This window comes from Salmo salar, chromosome 12 (genome assembly GCF_965601325.2).
Source record: "Salmo salar chromosome 12, fSalSal1, whole genome shotgun sequence".
NCBI classification, from domain to species: Eukaryota; Metazoa; Chordata; class Actinopteri; order Salmoniformes; family Salmonidae; genus Salmo; species Salmo salar.
Window position 1 is genome coordinate 69,758,888 of NC_138302.1, and position 26,443 is coordinate 69,785,330.

General features: G+C 45.9%; 4 protein-coding genes across 5 annotated transcripts; 2 read left to right on the forward strand and 2 right to left on the reverse strand.

Moving 5' to 3' along the window:
- The first annotated feature begins 530 nt into the window (after window positions 1-530).
- Window positions 531-7,423, forward strand: tmcc2 (transmembrane and coiled-coil domain family 2). Its single transcript, XM_014132996.3, has 5 exons — window positions 531-731; window positions 3,663-4,037; window positions 4,695-5,311; window positions 5,715-5,850; window positions 6,038-7,423. Exons 1-5 carry the CDS (start codon window positions 714-716, stop codon window positions 6,335-6,337), a joined length of 1,446 nt encoding a protein of 481 aa, XP_013988471.1. The 5' UTR covers window positions 531-713; the 3' UTR covers window positions 6,338-7,423.
- Window positions 7,424-8,373: 950 nt separating this feature from the next.
- Window positions 8,374-16,512, reverse strand: LOC106565655 (ubiquitin carboxyl-terminal hydrolase 49). 2 transcript variants are annotated; one of them, XM_014132994.3, is made up of 7 exons: window positions 16,366-16,512; window positions 14,957-15,071; window positions 13,300-14,772; window positions 12,886-13,096; window positions 12,085-12,193; window positions 11,620-11,825; window positions 8,374-11,204 (listed from the first exon to the last, which is right to left on the reverse strand). In XM_014132994.3, the coding sequence occupies exons 3-7, from the start codon at window positions 14,701-14,703 to the stop codon at window positions 11,101-11,103; spliced, it is 2,034 nt and encodes a 677-aa protein (XP_013988469.1). In that variant the 5' UTR covers window positions 14,704-14,772; window positions 14,957-15,071; window positions 16,366-16,512; the 3' UTR covers window positions 8,374-11,100. The 2 variants fall into 2 exon arrangements, with proteins under 2 accessions (XP_013988469.1, XP_013988470.1); XM_014132995.3 differs by lacking the exon at window positions 16,366-16,512 and adding an exon at window positions 15,379-16,354.
- Window positions 16,513-16,841: 329 nt separating this feature from the next.
- med20 (mediator complex subunit 20) lies at window positions 16,842-18,558 on the reverse strand. The gene is given in 4 exon segments (NM_001140883.1): window positions 16,842-17,507; window positions 17,618-17,871; window positions 18,010-18,155; window positions 18,474-18,558. Coding segments are annotated over 4 exon segments (636 nt in total). The 5' UTR covers window positions 18,488-18,558; the 3' UTR covers window positions 16,842-17,285.
- A 211-nt stretch (window positions 18,559-18,769) lies between these two features.
- bysl (bystin like) lies at window positions 18,770-22,255 on the forward strand. Its single transcript, NM_001140320.1, is given in 7 exon segments — window positions 18,770-19,165; window positions 19,393-19,552; window positions 19,812-19,950; window positions 20,087-20,220; window positions 20,340-20,500; window positions 20,973-21,075; window positions 21,317-22,255. Coding segments are annotated over 7 exon segments (1,320 nt in total). The 5' UTR covers window positions 18,770-18,897; the 3' UTR covers window positions 21,672-22,255.
- The last annotated feature ends 4,188 nt before the right edge of the window (window positions 22,256-26,443 follow it).

Sequence of the window (26,443 nt, forward strand, 5' to 3'; positions counted from 1 at the left end):
TTTCCCCAACTCTTCAATTCAGGAAGTCTGAGGAGAGCTCCTGGCAACCCTCCAAATCCCTACAGACTCCACAACCCCTTACCACAAGAAATAAATACATAGATAAGAAATAAGGGCATCAAATATGAACCCATCCATCACAAAGAGACTATTATTACTTCTCTGTTTTGGAAACCCTCACCAAGCACACTATAACCAGTGTGTATTTCTATTTTCCTTTTTTATGAAAATGGTTTTCATTGTATATCGGCCTGTATAATGCTGCATCGTGGGACACTGAAGATAGGGCACTCATTTTTAAGCCTGGTCGTAGCTCCACAATCTTAACAAACCACTGCAGCAGCCCTCCATAAACATGCGTGGGGCGGTGTATATTCAGGGTTTAAGGGATGAAGGGGCTGCGATAGGTCCTGACACAAGCCCTTCTGTTCTCCCATCCCCCCTCCCCCTCTATGCTTCCCTGGTCTCAGCCCACACAGTCACATGCACGCGTGCGCTAAACTGTCCCCCCCCATCATCTGTGACTCAGCTCACACAGCTGCGATAGAGGAGGGTGGCTAACGTTTGAGAAGGGGAAAGAGAGGGAGGGAAAGAAAGAGAGAGACGCAGAGGCAGACAGAGCGAGCGTACAATATACAAAAGAGAGCAGGAGCACAGAACGAGAGAAAGAGAGATGGAAGACAGGGAGGCTGCAGACATCTTTGCTATCAACAATGGAGCATGAAGCTCTGGTAAGGCGATAGGCAGACATTGGGGAGGGGAGTGACATTGAGGAGAGGGGGTCTTGTGTGACCAAGGGGAGGGTGGGGGGGTGGGGGGGAGAAGGATGGGCCTCCAACATAGACCTGCAGTGGCACTGCCAATCTTGGATTAAACAGTATGGTAATGTTCTCAAATGAATCTGTCACTGCACAGGTTTTGTCTCATCATCCTTTTATGTTGATGTCCATTCTCATTGACACGGTGCATGTCTCCTCCTCATATGTGAAGACCCCTTTTTTTTATGCCATAGCCGTCTGTCATCCCCCTGCTTCTGCTCTGGTTTCCTGGAACATCGGTCATTGCTGTGTGTGTGTGTGTGTGTGTGTGTGTGTGTGTGTGTGTGTGTGTGTGTGTGTGTGTGTGTGTGTGTGTGTGTGTGTGTGTGTGTGTGTGTGAGTGTGTGTGTGTGTGTGTGTGTGTGTGTGTGTGTGTGTGTGTGTGTGTGTGTGTGTGTGTGTGTGTGTGTGTGTGTGTGTGTGTTATTTTTGTCTTATTATCCATCCAGAGAGGAAGGAACATTGTGTATTTCTTCCCTTCTTCATCCAGTCTGTAACTACATAAGCTTTAGCTCTCATTGGAATAAAATGAATAGATGAATATCCTGGTATTGTAGTGCCTGCAGTCATTTGTCCTTTAAAATCCTATGCTTATGTTCCAATGCAGCTACCTGATTGTAACCTACTTTGTTAAAGTGTCGCCTTGCTTGTCAGTGGATCTGTTGGAAAATAGTTCAGGGCCGTTGGGCATATCTGAGACCTCTTTCACATGCTAGGAAAATGGTAATAAATCCTCAGTGGCCTGACCAGGTGAATTAGGGTAGCACTCACTGAGAGATGTGTGGTGTCAGTTGTCTTCCCTAGTTCCTGTCTGCTATGCTGGGGTTGGTGACAGTGATGTTGTGATGTCTTCCCAGTCAACAGGGGGTAATAATTAAACACAACAAATCTCCCATCAGAAACAACTAGATGTTTTTTCATCCTATGTAAACAGTCCACAGATGGTTATGTCTTTCAGTTAGATCTTGTTACGAGGTTCATCACTGAGGGAGATTAGACCTCCATTGTTTGTTGAGCTGCCTGCCACGTTGCAGGGTAGAAGTGATGGAGTACCCCCCCAGGCTTATGTCATGCAGCATCACACCACTAAATCATACATCACACAAGCTTCAAAAGGATAGAATTGGTAGTGCAGATTTTTATACAAAGCAGGCGACTGTTGTGTTTTATTAACTAAAATAGCTAATTATCATGGTATGCATCATTGTCTTAGGCCTAACCCTCATCATCACCATCATCAGGGCAATGTGTTAAGATATTCATGTGAATTAAAATATACACGATATATACAAAAGTATGTGGATGCCCCTTAAAATTAGTGGATTTGGCTATTTCAGCCCCACCCATTGCTGACAGGTGTATAAAATCGAGCACACAGCCATGCAATCTCCATAGACAAACATTGGCAGTAGAATGGCCTTACTAAAGAGCTCAGTGACTTTCAATGTGGCACTGTCATAGGATGCCACCTTTCCAACAAGCGAGTTTGACAAATTCCTGCCCTGCTAGAGCTGCCCCGGTCAACTGTAAGTGCTGTTATTGTGAAGTGGAAATGTCTAAGAGCAACAACGGCTCAGCTGCGAAGTGGTAGGCCACACAAGCACACAGAACGGGACCACCGAGTGCTGAAATGCATAGCGCGTAAAAATCGCCTGTCCTCGGTTGCAACACTCACCACCGAGTTCCAAACTGCCTCTGGAAGCAATGTCAGCACAATAACTGTTCGTCGAGAGCTTTAGGAAATGTGTTTCCATGGCTGAGCAGCCTTGCACAAGTATAAGATCACCATGCGCAATGCCAAGCCTCGGCTGGAGTGGTGTAAAGCTCGTCGCCATTGGACTCTGGAGCAGTGGAAACTCGTTCACTGGACTGATGAATCACGCCTCACCATCTGGCAGTTCACCCCCAATGCATAGTGCCAACTAAAGTTTGGTGGAGGAGGAATAATGGTCTGGGGCTGTTTTTCATGTTTCGGGTTAGACCACTTAGTTCCAATGAAGGGAAATCTTAACGCTACAGCATACAATTACATTCTAGACGATTTTGTGCTTCAAACTTTGTGGCAACAGTTTGGGGAAGGCCCTTTCCTGTTTCAGCATGACAATGCCCCCGTGCACAAAGCGAGGTCCATACAGAAATGGTTTGTCGAGATCGGTGTGGAAGAACTTGACTTGACAACCCCATCGAACACCTTTGGGATGATTTGGTACACCAACTTTGAGCCAGGACTAATTGCCCAATATCAGTGCCTGACCTCACTAATGCTCTTGTGTGGCTGAATGGAAGCAAGTCCCTGCAGCAATGTTCCAACATCAAGTGGAAAGCCTTCCCAGAAGAGTGGAGGCTGTTATAGCAGCAACGGGGGGACTAACTCCATATTAATGGCCAGGATTTTGGAATGAGATGTTCGACGAGCAGGTGTCCACATACTTCTGGTCATGTAGTGTATATATTTTGCGTTTACATTTACAGTATGCATTGTGAAAACACTTTTATTGAGTAAACCTTGATGGGAATGAGATCTGTTTATTAAAGCTAGTGTCCTTAGTTACTACATCCATTTTTGGTATAATAAATTAATGATATATACCCATTGATTTCTTGAAGATAAAATATATAAATGCCTCATGAGTTTGGTTCAACTGTCGTTCCCTATCAGAACCCAAAATATACACTAAACAATGTAAATGTAAACAAACACTGTATAGCCTCCAAACATGGCTAGATGGTCAGTCCTTGCATCCATAGCACTGTTTATGAATTTGAGAGTGGTAACTTTACATCAATCATGGCAACCACTTTCTTTCTGTCTGTGCACTCTGTTACCCCCCCTTCCCTGCTTAGCTGGATAAAAGCGAAGTGACAACATTGTGCCCGCCCCCCTCAGCCAGCCATGGTGGCTCTGACAGTAACATCAGCTTGGACGGGGCCGGGGTGGGGTCTGAAGGTTCAGGGGTCGTCGATCCTCAGCGAACGCGGCTCGCTCTGGAGCACCTGCAGCAGAAGATCCTGAAGATCACTGAGCAGATTCGCATAGAACAGGAGGCGCGAGATGACAACGTAGCTGAGTACCTGAAGCTGGCCCACAACGCAGACAAGCTGCAGGCCTCGCGCATCAAACAGGTGTTTGAGAAGAAGAACCAGAAGTCTGCACAGACCATCGCCCACCTGCACAAGAAGCTAGATCACTACCACAAGAAGCTGAAGGAGATAGAGCAGGTGAGTGTGTGTGTGTGTTTTACCCTGACTGCAGATTTCTGACGAGATGATACATTGTCACTTTCTAAGTAGGGTTGGACGGTATCTACATTACCATATTGATTCCCATATAATTTTTGTGGAAGTAGTTCCATAACAGCGGGTAGTCAAAAATACCTATTTCAATACCTGGGTTTGAAAAAACAAGACATGAGATGTCACTATCTAAAGAAAAACTTGTATAATAGAAAAACAAATAAGAATGATTAGCTTTATTTTTCAACCACTACACACATTGATTGCAGGTATTTATTTAAAAAGTACAAATATTGACTGTTTCCATGGTATTGTAAATCACATCACCAGTACTTCAAAATACATTGGTATACAGTATTATCGTATACTTACCCAACCCTATTCCTAACTAGATTATATGAGTATTTGGTTCAGACTGTTACCTCTTATTGATGTGTTTATGTTCTCTGATCTCCATTCTCTGTCGTCTCACCTCCACCATGCCACTTTTATTTCCATCCCTTTCTCCCCACTTCTCCATCCATATATCTACTGCTCCTTCACATCCTGTCAATCTATTTCCTTCCTCTTCCCCCTGCCCCATTTATTTTAATTTCTCCCTCTCATCTTCCATCCCCCGTCCTCCCTCTACCCTCCTTATAGAATGGTCCAGCTCGTCAGCCTAAGGATGTGCTGCGGGACATGCAGCAGGGGCTGAAGGACATGGGGGCCAATGTACGAGCAGGGTTCCATGGCTTTGGCGGGGGTATGGTGGATGGGGTCAAAGGAGGGGTGGAAGGGGTCAAAGGAGCTGTGGTGTCTAAGCCACGGGAGTTCGCCAGCTTGATCCGCAACAAATTTGGCAGTGCAGACAACATTTCCCACCTCATAGAGGATGGGGTGGGAGGGCACTCGGAAGATGTGCCTGCACAAAGAGCCCTGAGTGGCAGTGCCACCCTGGTCTCCAGCCCCAAGTACGGCAGCGACGACGAGTGCTCCAGTGCCTCCTCTGGCTCAGCGCCAGGCAGTCACTCAGGTTGGGCCGGGGGAGGAGGTGGGATGTCGGGGCATGGGCAGGCTGGCCTGGGGAGCCCCAGACTGGAAGGGCACCACCACCACCACCACCACCACATCCACAGCTCCTGGGACACTCTGCTGGAAGGCCTGCAGGAGATCAAGGCCAGCCAGGCCCACATGGAGGACGCCATCGAGGACATGAAGAGTCAGCTGCAGAGTGACTACTCCTACATGACCCAGTGCCTACAGGAGGAGAGATACAGGTACAGACCAACACCTAGGCCAAGACACAGAGCATGAAATGAGAGTTGGTGGTATACATTGTTCTCACACTAACTGCTGAACAAACTGATTTGCTTTTAGCTTGTTTCAGGCCAGCAGTGTAAATCATGTTCAGTGTTTTCACTCTACATGATTTATGCTGAATGATATTCATGAGGATAATTAAATAGGTCAGTAAAACTGGTACAACAGGTTTGGTACATTTCAAATTGTCAAAATCAGAAGTAGTTGCTTTAACACATCAAATCGATTCTCAAATTAAGTGGATTGAGAGACACCTTGAAAACACAATAAATATGTACAAATCTTTCTCTAACTCGCTGAATTGGTCTTCACTTTGCTGGTCTAAATTATACATACATTTTTACCTATCTTTCTTTTTAGGTACGAGCGACTGGAAGAGCAGCTGAATGACTTGACAGAGCTGCACCAGAATGAGATGACTAATCTGAAACAGGAGCTGGCCAGCATAGAGGAGAAAGTGGCCTACCAGTCCTATGAGAGAGCCAGAGACATTCAGGTAGATACTTGGATTTACAGTATAATATGTACTAAGATAGCACAATACCTTTTCTGTATGACTCCAGAAATTAGCCCCTAATTCTGTTGTAACTTTGTGTGTGTGTGTGTGTGTGTGTGTGTGTGTGTGTGTGTGTGTGTGTGTGTGTGTGTGTGTGTGTTTGTTTGTGTGGTGTGTATACATGCAGGAAGCAGTGGAGTCGTGCCTGACTCGCATCACTAAGTTGGAGCTCCAGCAGCAGCAGCAGCAGGTGGTGCAGTTGGAGGGTGTGGAGAACGCCAACGCCCGCGCCTTACTGGGCAAACTCATCAACATCATCCTGGCACTCATGGCTGTAGTGCTGGTCTTTGTCTCCACCCTGGCCAACTTCATCACCCCACTCATGAAGACCCGAGCACGGGTGGCCGCAACAATCATGCTGGCCCTTTTCCTGTTCATCCTCTGGAAGCACTGGGACTTCCTGGAGCTGTGGCTACTGCCCAGCTGAGCTCCCCACAGCCAATCACCCACTCCCCTGTGTCTGAGTGACCAGGATGTGGATAGAGGGACCAGATTGATACACTAAGCTGCCCCAGACAAACTAAAAGTCTGGAACTCAGTCATATTTCTGAAAGAAAACCGTTGCACTTTTTTTCATAGGGTTTATGCTTGGAGAGTTGTACTTATGAGTGTTATAAGGCACAAAACCTTTTTTTACAAAGTAACTGAGGAAGACTCCCTTTGGATGGCAGATGGTGGCCATTTTTGGTTGAGAGAGACTTTTTAGGAGGTGATTTAATGGTGATTACAAGGAACCCGAGAAACTATCTGCCTGGTCGCTTGGCAACTCAAGCATTTGCTCTTTCTCTTGACTAATCTAGTGGCGTCAACTCACCATCGTAGTCACTATGATTTCATTACAATATGAGAATTAATGTTGAAATCTCAAAAAATTGTAGTATAGGCCTACACTTAAAAGTGATAATAGATAGAATAACAAATTATGCTTTGCTAAACCACGTTTGCTGTTAAAGTTCCTTTGTATTGAGCCATTTGTATATTTGGAGGACATGGCTAAGCAAAAGGATTGCTTTTTTGCTGAATGTTAGGGTATGTACTACTCATGCATGTCCTCACTTGTGCATTTATACCTATGTGATGCACTTGGCATGAGTAACATTCCAACACCAACAAAAATACACTTTGCTCTTTTCTCACTATTCTGTTGTCTATAGACAGTTTGTACCTAAATGTTCCTCTCCATATTAATTCTAAAACAGTCAACTAAATCACTTCTGGTGTTTTAACTACACTTTTTGGGTGCATCAATCGTTTTCGTCTCTTATGTGTGATGTAAAGAACAACTTTGGAGGTCCAGGACGTATTCTGGTGAGATGGATCCTCACAACTACTGAATTATCTATTAGCTATTCTGAGCATCAATGCCATTTCATAACCACTGTTGTAGAGCAGCTAAGAATCTATGTAATGTCAGATCCACAGCATGTTTGACCATTGCTTCCATATTTCTATCCAGTTTGCTAACTCCATCACAACTCTGTTCCATTCTTAATAAATCAATTCTGAAACTATGCTAATGTTGCATGATATTGGAAAGTCGGATGGTTCTCATGGAACTGTGTACATCTTACAGTATCGACTACAGAGAGAAGAATAATACTACGTAATCAGTGATGACCTGTAATCTGTATCATGAAAAAGGTACTAATTTCAAAGACAGTCCCTCAATGTACTCCCCTGCAAAATTGAACTCCAGGCTTGTTCAAGCTAAAGGTTTGTATATCAACTCCCTGTAGGAGACAGTTTGTTTAAGCAGTAACCTATAATAAGTGCATCTTTTTACTAATCGAGTGTCCATCATTTCAGTGTGGGCTGGGTTGAATTTACAATTGGTTTCACATCTAAAATACTGTATGTGCTTACAGACATGCAGTAACAGCCTCTAAAAGTAATGCAGTGAACAGCCTCTAAAAATAATTCTGTAATCCTTTAATCCACATATGTGACCAGGTGAACGGTAACCAATTGGATTTCAAATGGTTTGGGAAAGACAACACATATGTTTGTTCTGTTGCCAGAATTTAGTAGTTCACTATTCTTAGCAACAGTACAAAATAAACTAACTATGGAACACTTAAAGGATAAGACTGAGCCTTAAAAAGAACGATTTGTCATGGTTGCCAGGTGCAGTTAGACCTCCCTTGATCAATTTACAAAAATAATATCCATATTTTCCACCAGGAGGTGCCTTTGTGCAGATGAAACTCACCTATGGGATTGTGGATATGGATATTATTTTTGTAAATTGATCAAGGGAGGTCATACATGTTCAAGGAAATTCTTATTGGATGTGCTAGTAGTTACCGCGACAAAATCAAGAACTTTACTGAACCTGAAAAATGTACTCTCGAAAAACACAGTAAGCTAATATAGTGAGAAACACTGCCAGTTTAAGACAGCCCATCAATGTAAGAGGGTACAGCTGGTAGTACATTAACAAAATATGCAAGTGACACACAAAAATGTAAGTATTTTCTTGTTTTTTAATCATTGTCAGGCAAACCCCATACGACAATTACATTGATGACAGGTGCTTTTACAATACAGAAGAGATCATGACAGGCCAATGGAAAGGCCATACCTGACCTTAAAAAGTAAGACATTCATCGTCATTAGATTATTCCAACTTTTACAGTTCACATAAATGAATTTTGTACACTGAACAAAAATATAAACGCAACATGTAAAGTGTTGGTCCCATGTTTCATGAGCGGAAATAAAAGATCCCAGAACTGTTCCATACACACAAAAGCATATTTCTCCCAAATTCTGTGCACAAATTGGTTTACACATCCCTGTTAGTGAGGATTTCTCCTTTGCCAAGATAATCCATTCACCTGACAGGGGTGGCATATCAATAAACTGATTAAACAGCATGATCATTACACAGGTGAACCATGTGCTAGGGACAATAAAAAGGCCACTAAAATGTGCAGTTTTGTCACAACACAAAGCTACAGATGTCTCACGTTGAGGGACTATAGGAAAGTAGATGAAACTGTGGGTTTGCACAACCAAAGAATTTCTACACAAACTGTCAGAAACAGTCTCAGAGAAGCTCATCTGTATGCACACCATGGTCTTGACCTGACTGCAGTTCAGCGTCGTAACCGACCAGTGGGCAAATGATAATCTTCCATGGCCACTGGCACACTAGAGAAATGTACTCTTCACGGATGAATCCCGGTTTCAACTGTACCAGGCAGATGGCAGACAGTGTGTATGGCATAGTGTGGGTGAGCGGTTTGCTGATTTCAACTTTGTGAACAGAGTGGCGGTGGGGTTATGGTATGGGCAGGCATAAGCTAGGACAACGAACACAATTGCATTTTATCGACGTCAATTTAAATGCAGAGATACCGTGCCGAGATCCTGCAGCCCATTGTCGTGCCATTCAGCCGCCGCCATCACCTAATGTTTCAGTATGATAATGCACGGCCCCATGTCGCAAGGATCTGCACAGAATTCCTGGAAGCTGAAAACGCCACAGTTCTTTCATGGCCTGCTTACGCACAAGACATGTCACCCATTGAGCATGTTTGGGATGCTCTGGATTGAAGTGTACGACAGCGTGTTCAAGTTCCCGACAATATCCAGCAACTTCCCACAGCCATTGAAGAGGAGTGGGACAACATTCCACAGGCCACAATCAACAGCCTGATAAATTCTATGCGAAGGAGATGTGTTGAGATGAGGCAAATAGTGTTCACACCAGATACTGACTGGTTTTCTGTTCCACACCCCTACTTTTTTTTTAAGGTATCTGTGACCAACCGATGCATATCTGTATTCTCTGTCATGTGAAATCCATAGATTAGGGGCTAATGAATTCATTTAAACTGACTGATTTCCTTATATGTACACTCTAACTCAGTAAAATCTTTGAAATTTTTGCATGTTGCGTTTATATTTTTGTTCAGTGTATTTGATTCATATCAAGACCAGCAGTACAATAACTCTTGGGAACCTGGCAAACTAAGACCCCAAATAGAAACAGCAGAGTAGAAAAAACTACGTATTACAAAGCTGAAGAATTCCTGATTTTATCTTGATGTCATGTCATGATGTCACACATATATTGCTTGCAGGTGCTCCACTCCAGTGAAATGGATACCCCTCTTAACCCAAACAATTATCCCAACAACACACTCTCCAATATCTCAGTCCTTTGTTTCATTCTTCCATCCATTTCTACCGATGAACAGAGTTACAGTGCACCGGACTCCAACCAAAGCCTAAACTAGCCTCTACAATTAAGGTAGGAGGAGAAGAGAGCTGCCACATGACATAGAAGTCAATAAAAGATCAGAAGGAGCCCATTGATCATGGGATCAATGACCTAAGCCCCTCCTCCATAAAGGTGCAGCATGACGCCAGTTGGCTCAATACAGTTCCCATCCATCTCCAAAGTAGCTTTCTGACACACAACTCCATACCTCTGTTCAAGGTAGGGAAACGGAGTACATACAGGAATATCTACACACCATATATACCGTTCATTCTGTTGGCCCAGACCAAGGCCTTAAAGCCTGAGATATCCACAGCAGAACGTGTCAGAACGAGAGAGGTCATAGTGAGATACAGATGACACTGGGTTGGAGACTAAAATGCCCTTGGCTGACATCTCATTGTGGTTGAGAATACAGAACAGAGGTAGGCTAGGCAACATTGGTTATGGAGTGTCTGATAGTATCTGCAGGCTTGCCGTAATCCACCCAGGCTCTGAATCACCTGATGCAATTAATAATCTTTGATCCTGAGCCACAAAGGAAACTCAATTAGTTTAGACACAGAAGATTTCCTATTCCGTTCCAAATGGCTTGTGTTCATCACCCCAGGAGGGAGATAAACATTGGTGAGGATGAGGCAAGTTAACTCCTATACAATGTAAAGCACTTTGACACCTGGTGAAATATATAACTAACCGTGATCAACATTGCCTTCCCTTGTGGTACAACGTTCGGTAGCTCTCACATGGCTGTTAGCATACCAGACTCAACAAATGTGGGCTGAGTTGTTTCAAGCCAAGGGAAATCTAGGAGTAAACCAGGATGTAGCTTGGTAGAGGGAGTGTAACATGCCCAGGCAGACCTCTAGGCAACAGACACAGATATAGGTCTCAGTCCCCCAGACTAGGTAGACATCAGTCAGGTAGTACACCCTGGTCTAGGGTGTAGGAGGGAGAGGGGCCTAGGCAGACCTCTGGGTATAGAACAAAATGTAGGCCTGAGTGTTGCACACCTCCTCCACACTGCACACGTTCATCTCAGAGTCATTACAGTGGACCCAGAAACCTGGAAACACACACAGGGAGAGGGCTGGTTACGGCTTGGTAAACTGTGCCACCTACAGTCCCAACAGCAACTCATGTAATCTCACAGTATCAGGTTATACGGGGCAGCAGGTAACCTAGTGGTTAGAGCGTTGGACCAGTAACCGAAAGGTTGCAAGATCGAATCCCCGAGCTGACAAGGTAAAAATCTGTCGTTCTGTCCCTGAACAAGGCAGTTAATCCACTGTTCCTAGGCCGTCATTGAAAATAAGTATTTGTTCTTAACTGACTTGCCGAGTTAAATAAAGGTAAAAAAAAAAATACAAAATAAAAATACAAAATATTCGGAGCAAAACGTTTATGACAGTTATTACAGGCTATTCTAAGACAGAGTTGTTAGCTTGGATGCAAGTTTCTGGTATCTTGGTCCCACTTACCTCCCTCGGTGTTGTAGCAGTATGCCGTGTAGTGCCCTGAGCCAAAGCCTTTCCCGTGGTGCATGACTACAGCAGACAGGTCGTAGGTGTAGCCCTCTCTGTGAACCGACTGGCCCGAGTCTGTGCAGCAGTAGGGCTCTATGTTCAAAACCTGGTCAAAGGCCACATGGACGCCAATCTTCTCCCTGTGGTTCCGGCCTGACCATCTGTCACAGAACAGGGATTGGTTTTATGCCTGTCCTTGTTACAAGACATCCCCTTGCAGAAATGTACAATCTTACCAACTAAACCATAACACACATTTGGAAACCAAGAAGGACAGACAATCGGTGGGTGTAAATCTTGACTGTGTAAGCAGACCAAGTCTTCAAATGCAGTAGACAAACTGGGTGTTTGAATACATGCTTCCTGCAAATGTAATAAATGCTCTGAATGACCAGTATGGACTAAAGTTCAGGGGCTAACCTGAAGCGTTTGAGGTGCAGCCGTAGAACCTGAGGTAGGCGGTAGATCAGCAGCTGCTTACATGCCTCTGACAGAATCAGGGGCTTGTGGGACGTCTTCCGTCTTTTCCCTGACAATTATAAAACATACAGGTCACATACGTGTAACATTTGTGTGACATGGAGGTACAGTACGTAACCACTAGAAAAGCAAAACTATATTGTGATTACCCTAAAAGCACAAACTCAGTTTCACTTTCAATATCAATCAATTGGCTAATTAGTCAAATAAAACCTAGCTCGAAATGAGAGAAACACACAATAGTGCTCCCCTGCTTGTAGTCCTTGAAAACAGAATTTAGTTACCTCGGGTTCATTCAGCCATTCCTATGGGAAAACACATACTTAGGAGATCTTATAGGTTTTGTTCTATGAGATAATATCAGTCAGTTAACATGATCTTTATGAATGACGCCTTTGTGCTTTTTTTAAATTAAATGCTTAAAAATTCAAAAAGTGACTTCAGTTGATTAAGATCTCATAGAACAAAATGTATAAGATCTCCTAAGCTTGTGCTCATCACAGACATTATTTTCAGCGTGTATCCAAAACCTACAAAAACTCCATTAATTTCCCCATAGGCTTTGTCCAACAAACCATGGCGGCATTAGTGCCTACAAAAAGACGCCATTACTATTGCTCTCTATAGGCCTACTTCCCTAACCATGATTCTGGTCGAATAGCTGAATAAAAAGAACAGCAAAATACACTACAGGAGGATTTGTCTATTCCATTAACAGACAGTCTCTGTCCCAGTACTAACTGTTGCAGTGGTTGCAAGCATAGATGCTGCCCTCCAGAGCCTCTGTCTCAGTGAACTTGGCCAGCATCTCAGTGAGGGAGCAGCTGCGCTGGTTGGCCAGAGACGCAGCCGAGCCCTTCTCCGTGCTGTGGTAGCGCTCCGGGAACTCCAGGGACAGGTCCCAGAACGGCTCCACCGTGTTCGACTTGTGCTTACAGGACAGACAAGTCACCTGGAGGGATAAAGGAATAACCAAGCAAACATTTCACCAAGGGGTTATTGTTTGAAAAACCAGACAGAGCCGACAGCTAAGTCCTGGTTTGCAACTGTGATTAATAAACAAGTGAATACCCTCAGCCATGATAGGGTGCTGAAGGTCAAACCTAAATGAATGTGTTGAGTACTGTTGTCATGGGAATGAGTAGAGTCCCTTACCTGGCTGAGTAGCTGTCCGTGAAAGATCGTGTTGAGGACCTTGAGCACCTGCTTGGACAGCTTCCTCTGGGTGATAGGGATGACGATCCTGCGCTTGCTGCCCTCTGACTCCAGCTCTTGCTGCACCTTGTCCAGCAGCTCACACAGGAACTCCTGGGCATCCTGCTGGTCGTAGCCGCGGAACGCTGGGATCAGGTTCCACACAGAGTGCAGCATGGCAAAGGGCGACACCAACGACCATCGGCCAGACCACATGACCCTGAACAGTGTGTGCAGCTCGTGGCACAGTGACATCTGCTGGCGGGTGGAGGATCGCGGCTCCTTGGGCTGGACCAGCTCTGCTGCGTTTAGGCAGGGGGGCGAGCTCTGCTTGCTGACAGCAGGGAGACCCCCACTGGCTGCCTTCCCCATGCCACGTCCCAGAGGGCAGCCTGGTGTGGCTGCACTACCACTCCCCACCACAGTCCCAGCCACACCCTGGTTTGTCTTGGCCAGCAGCTCCTCACTCTCACACATGTCCAATGTGAGGAAGCACTCCCTGAATTTCTGCAGGTGGCTCAGCACCTGTAAGATAGAGTTCATGTAGCACGTGTTCCCAAGGTTGCGTAGCCCAGTGACCCCCGGGGCCAGTCTACGACGGGTCGCTTTATGGGAGGAGTAGTACCTCCGTACTTTGAGTTTACGAGTCCTGCCATTGCTGGGGGGCTTCAGGGATAGAAGGGAGGGTTTTTTAGGCGGAGGCAGACGCTCCGGAGGGTCGCGGAACTTCAGGGGGATAAGTGTGATGGTTGAGCGGGGCGCCTGGGTGAGCAGCCTGGCACTCTTCCTGGGCGGCACATTGGCCAGCTCTCCCATGAGTCTCCTCTTCATCTCATTCTTCTGGCGCCGGACCTCCTCCTTCTCCTGCTCGAGTTTCTCCTCCCGCTGGCTCTGTTCCTCCTGCTGCCGGTTCCTCCAGCGGCGCAGCATCTTCCCCAGCAGCACCTTCCTTCGGTGCCACAGGGCCGTCTGCATGGCAGGCTGGGGCCCGCTCTCGCCCACCCAGGGGTTGCAGTCACCCCCTGCAGAGGAGCGCAGGGAGCGCCTGCCAGGGCTACGCACAGTGGAGAGCGCCCCCCGCAGGAGCTTGAGGTCTCCTTCAGCATTGTCGTTGAGCACATAGTCTCCACAGGCGAAGCAGAAGACGTCCAGCTCCCGCACTTCCATGGCCAGGGGGTGGTTTGACTCCTGGAAGTGTTTGAGGGAGTGCTCTTCCATGAAGCGGCCACAGGCCACGTGAGAGCACTTGAGACAGGCCCACACTGACTCGGTGGTGCAGCAGTCCATGCAGCGCCATTTCTGTGAGTTAAGGATGGAGTGTTCGTGGCCTAGGCGAAGACGCCCCACGTGCTTACAGCGGTCCATCTCTCCAGATGCACATGTGCCTGCCCACAGCGTCAGGACACACGCCTCTGTGCCAAGCAGCAGCTCATCCTGCAGGAGGGAAAAGGAGATCAACTTCAGTAAATCACAGGGATAGAAATCAACCGCTTCATTTCAGATATGCTAAATACAAAATGTGTTCTCTATTTGAAAGTAAACTGACTGGTGTAGGGTGTGGAAAAGATTGAGGACTAAGAATATGAACTTGAAAACCATGTAAGCTTGTTTTACTTACTGTAAAAAAACACTGTGCGCTGATTTAAGTCAGTGTTCTTTCAACATAAGCAAAGGGACCTTCACAGGTGCAATCAATCAGCTTCACTCATGTCTGGTTCAGGATCCTGAATAAACTGAAAATAAAATCGGAAAAGAGGTTGTGCTTGTATAGCGAATTTTTTTTTTTTACATAACAGTTGACAGATTGAGCCATTCATTTGAGCAAAGCAAATGCGTTTCTAACAAACTTAAAGCATGTAGCTAGTTCACTAAGTCTGAACATTTACTCGACAGTTTCTTAGCAGAATTTAACACAGTTTATAAACAAATCATAATCATGTTAGGCAATTGAGTTGAGCAGTTTAACACTATTAGTCTGACTTAAAACGAAGAAACAATCGATTTATCCATAACAACAAACAAAGGGATCAAACTGCATACTTTTTTTTCTGCTGGTCAACATGCATTGGTTTGGCGACCAATCATTTCGTTCGATTCAAACTACTAACTAGCTAACTTAGGTTAGCAGTTTTCCATCTTGGCTTGCCAACTGGCACCAGTTTTGCCATATAACGTGGCGTCTCGGCTCGTGCCACAATGAAAATGTAACGTTAGCTACTCACTCCAGCTGACCACTCGACGCGGGTTAGAGAGTGTGTTCTTGTTCACTTAACTAGCAAGTTCCAACTTATTGTCATGTTTAATTAGCTATAACGTTAACTAGCTCGCCAATAGACAGATATCCAGCTACTTGTTGGTAACGTTAGCTAACGTTAACTACCAAGCTAGCTAGCTATGAAGGTTAGCTAGCTAGGGCGATTAAGTTTTATAACACATTCACTGTATTTCTTCAATCATTTGGCTAATGGTACAATAGCCGACATTGTGATCAAATAAAGAAAATGTTTTAAAAAAACACCTCAATGGTGTCCCTTATACCGGTGTAATGTATTTATTTAGTTTAACACATTGCAGGGAAACAATAGCCTAATGGCTAGCATTTGCTAAGCTAGCTAGGCTTGCTAGCCATCAGAACAAAGACTAGTCTGAAATCCACTCTTGTGAACACTGAACAACTTCTAGTTGATATGGTTGACTACACGGAGGGGGGAAAACAATCACTGCGGTTTTGTCATCTAACTAGCTAGCTTGCTAGCTAGAATCCACATAGCCGCAATGTAAACAAAGCTAAATGTGTCGTATATAAACTTTTGAGTACATCTTCAAACAAAACACCGGGAGGTCAACATACAAATAAAGTCACTGATTCTCAGAAAACCTGCAATGTAGCTATCTAGCTAACGGTAACATGAACCCATAACTTTCAGAGGTTGACAAAACAGTTCACGACAATGTCAGTAGTTGATCCATAAAATAACTGTTTGTTGTATTTGTAAAAAATACAAAATGAATTTCGCTTCTATTTACCGCCATCATCTGCACGCGAAAGCTGTTTTAGACCTCGAGACAACCGAACTATTTCGGTCCTGGAATCAAGTCATTCTGATTGGATTGAACTGATCCCTCTTCCGTCGAGCTTTAGCTCTCATTGGTACAGACAGGATGTAGCGTTCATTACTATGGTCGTGAAAAGATCCAAACTGATCGGATGGTTATTATTACCATACCAAACCATTTTTGTTATTACCCATAGTAGTCCTCATGAGCTCAGTTGGTAAACCCAATGTCATTTTTACAAGTCATGGCTTTTCACCTGGAGACTGATTCATTATTGGCATACTTTTCCCATTCATAATAGCTGACAAAGTCCCCTATAAACCATTCACGACAGGACTGTACTTGGTGAAAAACACCAGCAACAGGATACGAAATATGCATATGTTTAATAAGTCTAATATATTTCCGAAAATATTGTTATGAAAAAGAGGAGCTTAATCAAGTAAGGTAAACATAGGTTTATTGAGTTTAAAAAAACAGTGTTACAAAGTGTTGTCAGAAATTTTTTACATCAAAATAACCAACTATTAGTAGGACCATAATGCCCAGATCAAACATTGGTATCTAAACTGAAGGTTCTTTAAACCAATTACTCACAAGGATAATCCACAAGACATTTGGGACACAGCATTATTCCTTCAAGAGTTCAGACTTCAACCAGTAAGGTTTTGTTCTCATTTTTGCCATGATATATTCCTTGCAGTGGTTGTGAAATCCTTTGATCAGTTTGAGTTGCTGTACTGACACTCAGTACAATTTAAGTTACACAACATTGTGGTTTAAGATTACATGTTGCTTGTGTTGGGGTGTGGAGGAAGTACTGCTGTCCTCTTGGTGGTGCTTCTTTATCATCTGAGATTATCCAGGACATTCCTGCTGCCATGAAGATGTCAACGCGTGGTCCCTGGGAGCACCTGCTGTTTGCGCACTTTGCTGAACAACTCCAGGTACTGGGTCATGGTGTCAACACAGTCCGCGGGCACATAGAGGCCCTCAGGCTTGGTGGCGAACACAGAGGGCAGCTCCGGAATGCTGGGGCCCAGAAAGCTTTGCATGAACTCTTTCATCAGGTTCCAGCAGTCCCCAGGGACCACACAGGGACAGTACTCCACCTAAACAAATAAAGAGATTTGATCGTGGATATCAGTTTAGAAAAAGTGTAACACAGATCAAAAACCCCCTTTACCCTCCATTTTGATAATTGGATGTACAGACCACTCACCTCTACTGAAATGCCCCTTGCGCTGGAGCTCATTGTTACTGCTCCAACCTTTATCAGGAAATCACAATAGCGGTAGCGGGAACCACGGCTCTCTACCTTGTGTCCCTTGGCGTTCTGGAAGTGGCTTTTCAGCTTAATCATGAGCACGTCAAAGTTTCCATCTGCTGTGAGGCAGGGACCTCCTTCAAACAGGGCTAAGCAGCTCAGGGGGGTTTCTGAGTTATGCATCACATACAGGAGTTTGGTGGGCTGGCCTGTGACAAACCGAGAGAAAAGAAAGACGGTTGTTGCCCCCTTGTGGGTATTTGAAGGATGTAGTCCAATGGATTACATGATAGGATATGAAAGACAATTTTGTTTAAGTCATAGCTTTGCAGTACAACTTTAGTTACCGCTGGCATTTCCTGTGGCATGGTACGTCTCACAGTCCACAGTAAAGTTTCCCTGCTTCACAGCGCCCAACTGCTCCAACTTCTTGTGCAGAATGTCTATTGTCTGCTGCACACTCTTTCCCTCTGCCAAAGGCACCTGACACACACTAAGCAAGGGAGACAGCACACAGACTATAACTGTTAATAACATTAAGATATTGTTCAGCATTAACTTACTGATTTCCAAAAATCACATATTGAAACAATGTCAGATCTGAATGGTGATGTATGATGATAGGAAGCTTGGAAGAAAAATCAACCAGGTGACAGATCATTGAGTTGTGTACTGTTCCATGTGGATCCACATGGGATCTAGGGCCATGTAAAATACCAGGTGTGATAAGTAACGTAGCTAGCTAGCAATTTATATTTTGTTAGTGGTTAGATACAAGTTTGATAAAAAAAAGCAAACAATAGAATCTCACCAAGTCACCCCCATTGATTCAAGACGTTTGTTATTTTCTTACTACGAAAATGAACACGCTTCCTGCTGAAAAATTGTCTGTTTCCGGTATTAGGAGGAAATTAGGTAATCTGTCTGCGCCTACGTTTTTCTCGTGCGAAGAACATTTTAATACACTTATTTTGTTCATATACATTTTTTGAAGATGGAACATTCCAATATATCCAGTAATACATACCAAAGACATATGCGCTGTTTCCTTTTCTAAATCTCTCTGGTATTATGTTTCGCCTCCGATAGTACGTCACTTCCGTTGGATAAAAAAAGCACGTGTGTTGACTGGAACTTTGGTGAGAATTTCCACATGAGCTACTTTATGAATTGTTAAACTAGGTAGCTAGATTAATAGTACATTTCGAACAGGTCTGTATAATAAACTAGCACAGATGCCGAAAGTGAAGAAGCCCAAAGGAGGAGGTGGGGAGAAAAGTGGCGACGGAATGGTTGCGCTTGCTGACCAGATTCTTCAAGGGGATATGGTTCGAGTACATGGCCGAGTGAAGACCAGGGATCAACGGGGAGAAGATGAAGACGAGTACGTGGACGAACGCCTATCAAGGAAGATCCTGGAGCAGGCACGAATCCAACAAGAAGAACTACAGACAGAATATGGTTTGGCACCAGAGGTCAAGAAAAAGCAAGCCACTTTTTTAGGTAACGTTGAGGTGGATTTACAAGCCAGAAAATGCTTATCTGCTTTTGTTTTTTTGTCTTGCTAGCTAGCTATCCACAACAACCACACATTACTTTACACTTGACTACTGATAACTTTTGCATGGAGGTCAATTCCAGTCATTATTATTCTTGAAGTGTTGTGCTATGCTCAGTTATACTGGTGGTACAATTTCATGGAATATGGATGTTGTCTTATATCCTTACAGGGCCAGATTCTCAGGATGCAGACTCTGATGAGGAGTGGCCGGCACTGGGTGAAGCCGGGGCCGGTGAGGAGGAAGAGGCAAACTGTGGGACAGAAGTGGTGGTGGACCCAGAGGATGAGAAAGCTATGCAGATGTTCATGAACAAGAATCCTCCCATGAGGTACAGTATGATGCCCCAAAACGCTGTGCCAAACCACTGAGCTAAAAACCTTTATTGCAGTGAAAAATCTTGATGATGAATGATTTGCCATTTTTTGTCTTTTTATTTATTTTGTGTGTTAAAGACACCTAGATTCAATTGAATGACAAGAGCACTATCATTCCATAAAAGTGAATTTCATGTTGTCTCTTCCAAAAAAGAATCATAACTTTGTAGCTGAATATGGATTTCCTCAGTGTTGTTCTGGTTTTTCTTTCAGACGAACTCTAGCAGACATCATCATGGAGAAGATCACAGAGAAGCAGACAGAGGTGGGGACAGTGATGTCTGAGGTGTCAGGAAGACCCATGCCCCAGCTGGACCCAAGGATCATTGAAGTGTACAAAGGTGTCAACAAGGTAAGCCGTGCACCTGCGACCTCCTGTATTAATTTGCTTGGCCACCTGTTATTTTCCACTTAATCAGATTTCAGTCAGAACAGTCGGAGGCTGAATATTGCCAACTATTATTAACTTGTTTTTTCGGTTGCTCCAGGTTCTGTCAAGATATCGTAGCGGCAAGCTGCCCAAAGCTTTCAAGATCATTCCAGCGCTGTCAAACTGGGAGCAGGTTCTGTACTTGACAGAGCCTGAGACCTGGACTGCTGCTGCTATGTACCAGGCAACAAGGTCTGATAAAAACTTAACAGGATGATTTGTTAACATCTATTAAAAACCTTTATTTAATTATTAGAAAGCACTTTATGGATATTCATGACCGACTCTTGATTTTTCTTCTTTCTGAACAGAATCTTCTCATCCAATCTGAAGGAGCGAATGGCCCAACGGTTCTACAACTTGGTGCTACTGCCAAGGATACGAGATGACATTGCAGAGTATAAAAAACTAAACTTCCACCTGTACATGGCCCTGAAGAAGGCTCTTTTCAAGCCAGGGGCATGGTTCAAAGGTGAGACAAATCAAGAACATGTATCAAAGGGGAAATAGTCAGGTAGATCATTTAAAAGCTTGGTTGATAATCAATGTATGGTTGCCAGGATGTAATAATGGGGGGTGAAAGTAATTAAGATAATACACATTATCTGTCAGGTATTCAACATTTTTGCCAAGGATACTACTTAGTGGGTTTTGTTCTGAGTTCACTTTGGCAATCAGCCAAAATACAGTCATCGTCACTAGGTGGCAGTATTGTCTAACCAGATCACAGACTGAACCAGATTTAGAAAGTTCTTTCAGCTCTTTGTGAATTTGGTTGGGTTGCCCAAAAAGTCACATATTGCAGCTTTAACATTTCTTGTGCATTTGTACTATGTGTTGTACAGTATTTTATCTATTTGTTTCCAGGTAATGACTTTGTACCCCTTAACCTAGTATATGTTTGTGTTACTGTGTGTTCACACATTTCTCTTTTTCTCACTCAGGCATCCTCATCCCGCTCTGTGAATCTGGAACATGTACTCTGAGGGAGGCTATCATCATTGGCAGCATACTCACTAAGTGCTCAATCCCTGTACTGCACTCCAGGTAAGAGACACTCTTTTACCTGCGTTATGTGTGTAATTTTGTAAGGTCTATGATGCCCTAATGCGACTGCTCGGCTTGCCACTTGGCTAGGGACTTGGTTTTTAACCGTGGCAGCTTGACTGTTGCTGATCATGTAAGTGGGAATTCATGTGAATGTATGGTACAACAGTATTTAAGGTAGTAGAACAGCATGGCTTGTCAGAAAATAATGCGGTAAACAAATGACTGATTCTCTCTGCAGCGCTGCCATGCTGAAACTGGCAGAGATGGAATACAATGGAGCCAACAGCATCTTCCTGCGACTCTTACTGGATAAAAAATACGCCCTGCCCTTCCGTGTCCTGGATGCCCTGGTCGGCCACTTCCTGTCCTTCCGCAGTGAGAAGCGTGTCCTTCCTGTGCTGTGGCACCAGAGTCTGCTTACCCTGGCACAGCGCTACAAGGCCGACTTGGCGTCCGAACAGAAGGCTGCTCTACTGGAGCTACTTAAGGTGCAGACACACCCACAGATTTCTGCAGAGATCCGTCGGGAGCTGCAGAACTCAGAGTCCCGTGATCTGGAAACCGCTATGCCTGTCACAATGGCCATGGACTGAGTATGGAGCTGAGCAAGGCCGCACCCTCTCAGTCCCCACCTTTCCCCTCTTTCTCCCCAACGTACCATCATTTACTAAACTGCCCACAACACATACACGTATGAACTGTTTTCCCCCTGCCAAATGCTCTATCATTGCTATGGAGACAAGAGTAAAGGCCACGAGATGGATTACAGATTAACATTCATTCAACATCCTGACTATCAAAGTGATATTATGGAATTCCTTTCTGATGTGCAAGTGAGGATGTCATTAACAAACTGAAATACATAACTGTTGTAAACATACATTACATTTATTGAGTGGAAATGATAGAGATGTGTTTGTTAGTTTTGAAGCAATGTCAGTTTCACAAGTAAAGATAATCTACAGCTGACTTGTTTGTATGACACCTACATTTCCAAAGGAATTTAGAGAAGCAACAGCACACTGACCCTTTTGGTGGGAAAAAAAACTATTTTCAATGAGTGCATGTTTGTAACATGGTTAAGTAGCTAATGAAGGAAAATTATACAAAATACTATTCAAATGTTACTGTAAAAATTAACATTTTGAATAAATTATTTCCTTGGTTTAAAGTGAAACGTCTGAAGTTGCATTGCTACCATTCACAAAAAAATCCCAGAGATGCTGACTGGTATCCTGGCCAGGTGTGACAGCTTGAGCGTTTCTGAAATTCCCACAGTGTTGGGGACAAGAGGGCATTTCACAGCTAGCTAGAACTCGTACCTATGGATGCCTGTTCCCGCTACCCAAAAACAAATCTGACTATGAGATAGTAAGTCTGGATCATGGATGTTGAATAGTCCTGCAGATCTGCCCCCTTTAAAGGGGCAGTCTGGGATTCAAACTAACAAACCACACACCCTGCCACTTTATTTGGTAAACAGCTGAGGAATGGGGCAGGAGAAATGTAACCACTCTCAAATACATAGTATACACAAGGACTCTCACATATGGATACAAGGACTGACTATCCATGAGATCAAAATGATAGTTATGTTTCACTATATGGATCACTCCAATATATTGGTATCACTCTGCGGTGGAGGGATACATCTGAGGTGAGGATTTACTCCCGTGTATGGATAAAGTAATCCTTCTAACCCCCCCCCCCCCCCCCCCCCCCTTAAAAGATTTAGATGCACTATTGTAAAGTGGTTGTTCCACTGGATATCATAAGGTGAATGCACCATTTTGTAAGTCGCTCTGGATAAGAGCGTCTGCTAAATGACTTAAATGTAATGTAAATGTGTACACCGGTCCGGCTGGGGTCCGCCCCTATATATAGACCCCATGGCCGCGACACACGTTCTCTTTCATTTTCTCGGCGGATGGCCGTATGGTTTGAGGTATAAACTTTCTGAAGTTCGCTTGGTAAGTGTAATATCTTGTGTGGATGTATACTCACTGGCTGTTTGCAGCCTGGAGCAGCTGGCCACATGCCCAGCCCCTCTTGAGTGCTGCACGCGGTTGATCTGTATCTTCTGCCCATGGTTTGTCGTTTCGTTAGCATTACACTACGACTCTGTGTGCATTAAACCGGTAGGTAATATTGCAGTTGGCGTAAAACCCCAAAAAACTAATCAAATCCATTATCATGTTGCTGTTCTTTTGTCTGCCTGTTTTTCCCACAGGGGCCCTGTGTTTGCAGATACTGGGTCATTTATTTCTCAACGGGTTCCTATTCCTCCAAGCGGGTCACGACATAAGCTCTCCCAGGGCGTCGGACCCCTGCTCCGTGGCCTTGTTGGCTTGGCTGAACTTAAGGCTTCCCTTTGTGACAGGTATGATGGTGGCATCCCCTCTGGGGATCCGCATACTTTGTGTATGCACTGCCTGGGTTTGAGCCACACGGTGAGGGCGGTGAAGCGCCCTACTGGATGCCTGTTTTGTGTGGTGTTCTCAGAACGCCTGCACATGGCACGATTGGAGGCCATGCGCGAGTGGGTCAGCCAGGCTCAGGCTGGGGACGAGCTCCCCCAGGAGTGATGCGTCAGCGAGCTGTTAGTCTCTCGGCTGGACCCGGTACTCCTCCCAGGAAGCGTGGCCGGAGCCACCGCAGGCAGAGCCCGTCTGCTACCAGTCCTGGACAGGGGCATGAGTCGGACCCCTGGAACCACCTTGAATGGAGGGCGCATGCCCTGCGTCAGGAGGTTGATAGCTTCGATGGCGAGGACAGCTGTTCCCTGTTGGCCAGTGATAGGCTGTTCCTGGGGGGCGATGCTGGCACTGTTCACCCCCGTGAGTGGGGCTACCAGGCTGACAGGCCATCAGAAGCCGCCAGCGGGGCTTCATAGCCCCCAGTGGCTCAGCAGGCCTACCTGCAGACTCTGTTTTCCTGGCTGCAGGAGGGCACATAGGAGATCCTCTGGGAAGTGATGGAGGTGTCTCGTCTGCTTTCCCTGCTCCAGAGGGATGTGGCCCACGCCAACGGACGGGCCATGGTGCAGGTGGTTACCTCCCGGCGCCATCTCTGGCTGGCCCAATCCCGTCTGCCACCTGCTCTCCAGAGCACATTTGCCACTCACCCCATCACCCCAGGGCTGACGTTTGGCCCAGGGGTTGATGACATTCTAGAGCAGACCGATAAGGTTCGCAGGGACCGGGAGACCCTGAGACGGTTCATGTTGACTCCTCAGGATTGTTGATCCTCAATTACCTGGATGATTGGCTGATTTGTGCCCCAACCAGGACCGAGGTCCTGTCAGACAGAGACATGCTCCTGACCCACATTGGCAGGCTGGGCATTACTGTAAACGACAAGAAGAGTCATCTGACGCACACCCAGAGGGTGGCCTTTATTGGCATATATTTGGACTCAGTCCAAGGGTTCAGGCGATCTTATCTTGCCTCGACCACTTTCGGCAGGGGCGGGTGGTATCCGCCCTGACCTGCCAATGCCTGTTGGGCTTGCTGACGGTGGCCTTGTTGCTGATTCCTCTAGGTCTGCTCCATTTCCGGCCTCTTATACGGTGGTTCAGCTCCCACCGGCTGCACACGAAGCCCCACCGTCACCGCCAGCTGCGGGTGACCACACCGGGCCTCAGGGCATTGTTGAGGTGGCGCTGTCCCTCCTTTCAGGTGGGGTGGAGATGCTGAGGATGTGCCACCGGGAGCTGGTCAGCACAGACGCCTCCCATCGGCTGGGGGGGTGTGACCAAGGGCAGGTTGGCCAGCAGCTGTTGGCTACCCCCTCGGAGTGGCAGGCACATCAATACACTAGAGCTCTGAGCTGTACTGCTGGCCCTGCAGTCTTTCTTTCCACATGCGAAGGGGAGACATGTCCTGGTGAGAACGGACAACACCACAGTGGTGGCTAACATCAACCATCAGGGTGGACCTAGGTCCCACCACCTCAATCTTAAAGCACGGGAGCTACTTCTCTGGGCTCATGGACGACTAGTGTCTCTATGAGCAGATGTAACCGATGTGAAATGGCTAGTTAGTTAGCGGTGGTGCGCGCTAATAGCGTTTCAATCGGTGACGTCACTCGCTCTGAGACTTGAAGTAGGGTTTCCCCTTGCGTTGCAAGGGCTGCGGCTTTTGTGGCGCGATGGGTAACGATGCTTCGTGGGGTGTCAGTTGTTGATGTGTGCAAGGGTCCCTGGTTCGAGCCCGGGTTGGGGCGAAGAGAGGGACGGAACCTTCACTGTTACATTGATGCTGTTGACCCGGATCATTGGTTGCTGCGGAAAAGGAGGAGGTCAAAGGGGGGGTGAGTGTAACCGATGTGAAATGGCTAGTTAGTTAGCGGTGGTGCGCGCTAATAGCGTTTCAATCGGTGACGTCACTCGCTCTGAGACTTGAAGTAGGGTTTCCCCTTGCGTTGCAAGGGCTGCGGCTTTTGTGTCGCGATGGGTAACGTTGCTTCGTGGGGTGTCAGTTGTTGATGTGTGCAAGGGTCCCTGGTTCGAGCCCAGGTTGGGGCGAAGAGAGGGACGGAACCTACACTGTTACACAGAGCACGCACCTGGCATCCTGAGTGTGGCAACGGATATGCTCTCGAGGGAGGGCCCGCCACCTTGGGACTGGAGCCTACATCCCCAGGTGGTGCCGCACCTGTGGGACAAGTTCGGGAGGGCGCAGGTGGACCTGTTTGCCTCCCTGGACAATGCACACTGCCTCCTGTAGTACTCCATGTCGGAGCCACCAGGGCCTCTGGGCTTGGATGCTCTGGCGCACGATTGGCCAGGGCTGGAGCTTTACGCATTTCCCCCCTTTTTCCCTGATCCAGGCTGTGCTGGACAGGACCAGGATGGCAGAGCATCGTCTGCTTCTGGTGGCCCCATACTGCCCCAGACGACCCTGGTTCAGCCTTCTCCTGTCCCTGTTGTGTGGGACACCTTGGCAACTTCCCCTGAAACCGGACTTGCTCCCTCAGGCCGGGGGAACTCTGTGGCATCCGAGGCCGCACCGCCTCAGTCTGTGGGCTTGGCCACTGAAAGGCACCAATGGTCCATGTTAGGACTACAGGGGATGAAATGAACACCATGTAGAGCACAAGGGCGCCGGCTACAACCGTGGCATACCAGTTGTGCTGGCGGTTGCTCTGCTCTTGGTGCACTGGTATTGAGGTTGTGCCCGAGTCATGCGGGGTGCAGTATGTCATCCAGTCTCTCTTGGATGAGGGCTTGGCAGCCTCTACACTGAGAGGGTATTTGGCCGCTATATCTGTCTGCCATGTGGGGTGGATGGACAGGCCAGTGGGGTGCCTTCCCTTGATCTGCAGTTTTATGAAGGGGGTTTGTCACCTGCGTCCCGCTAGGAAC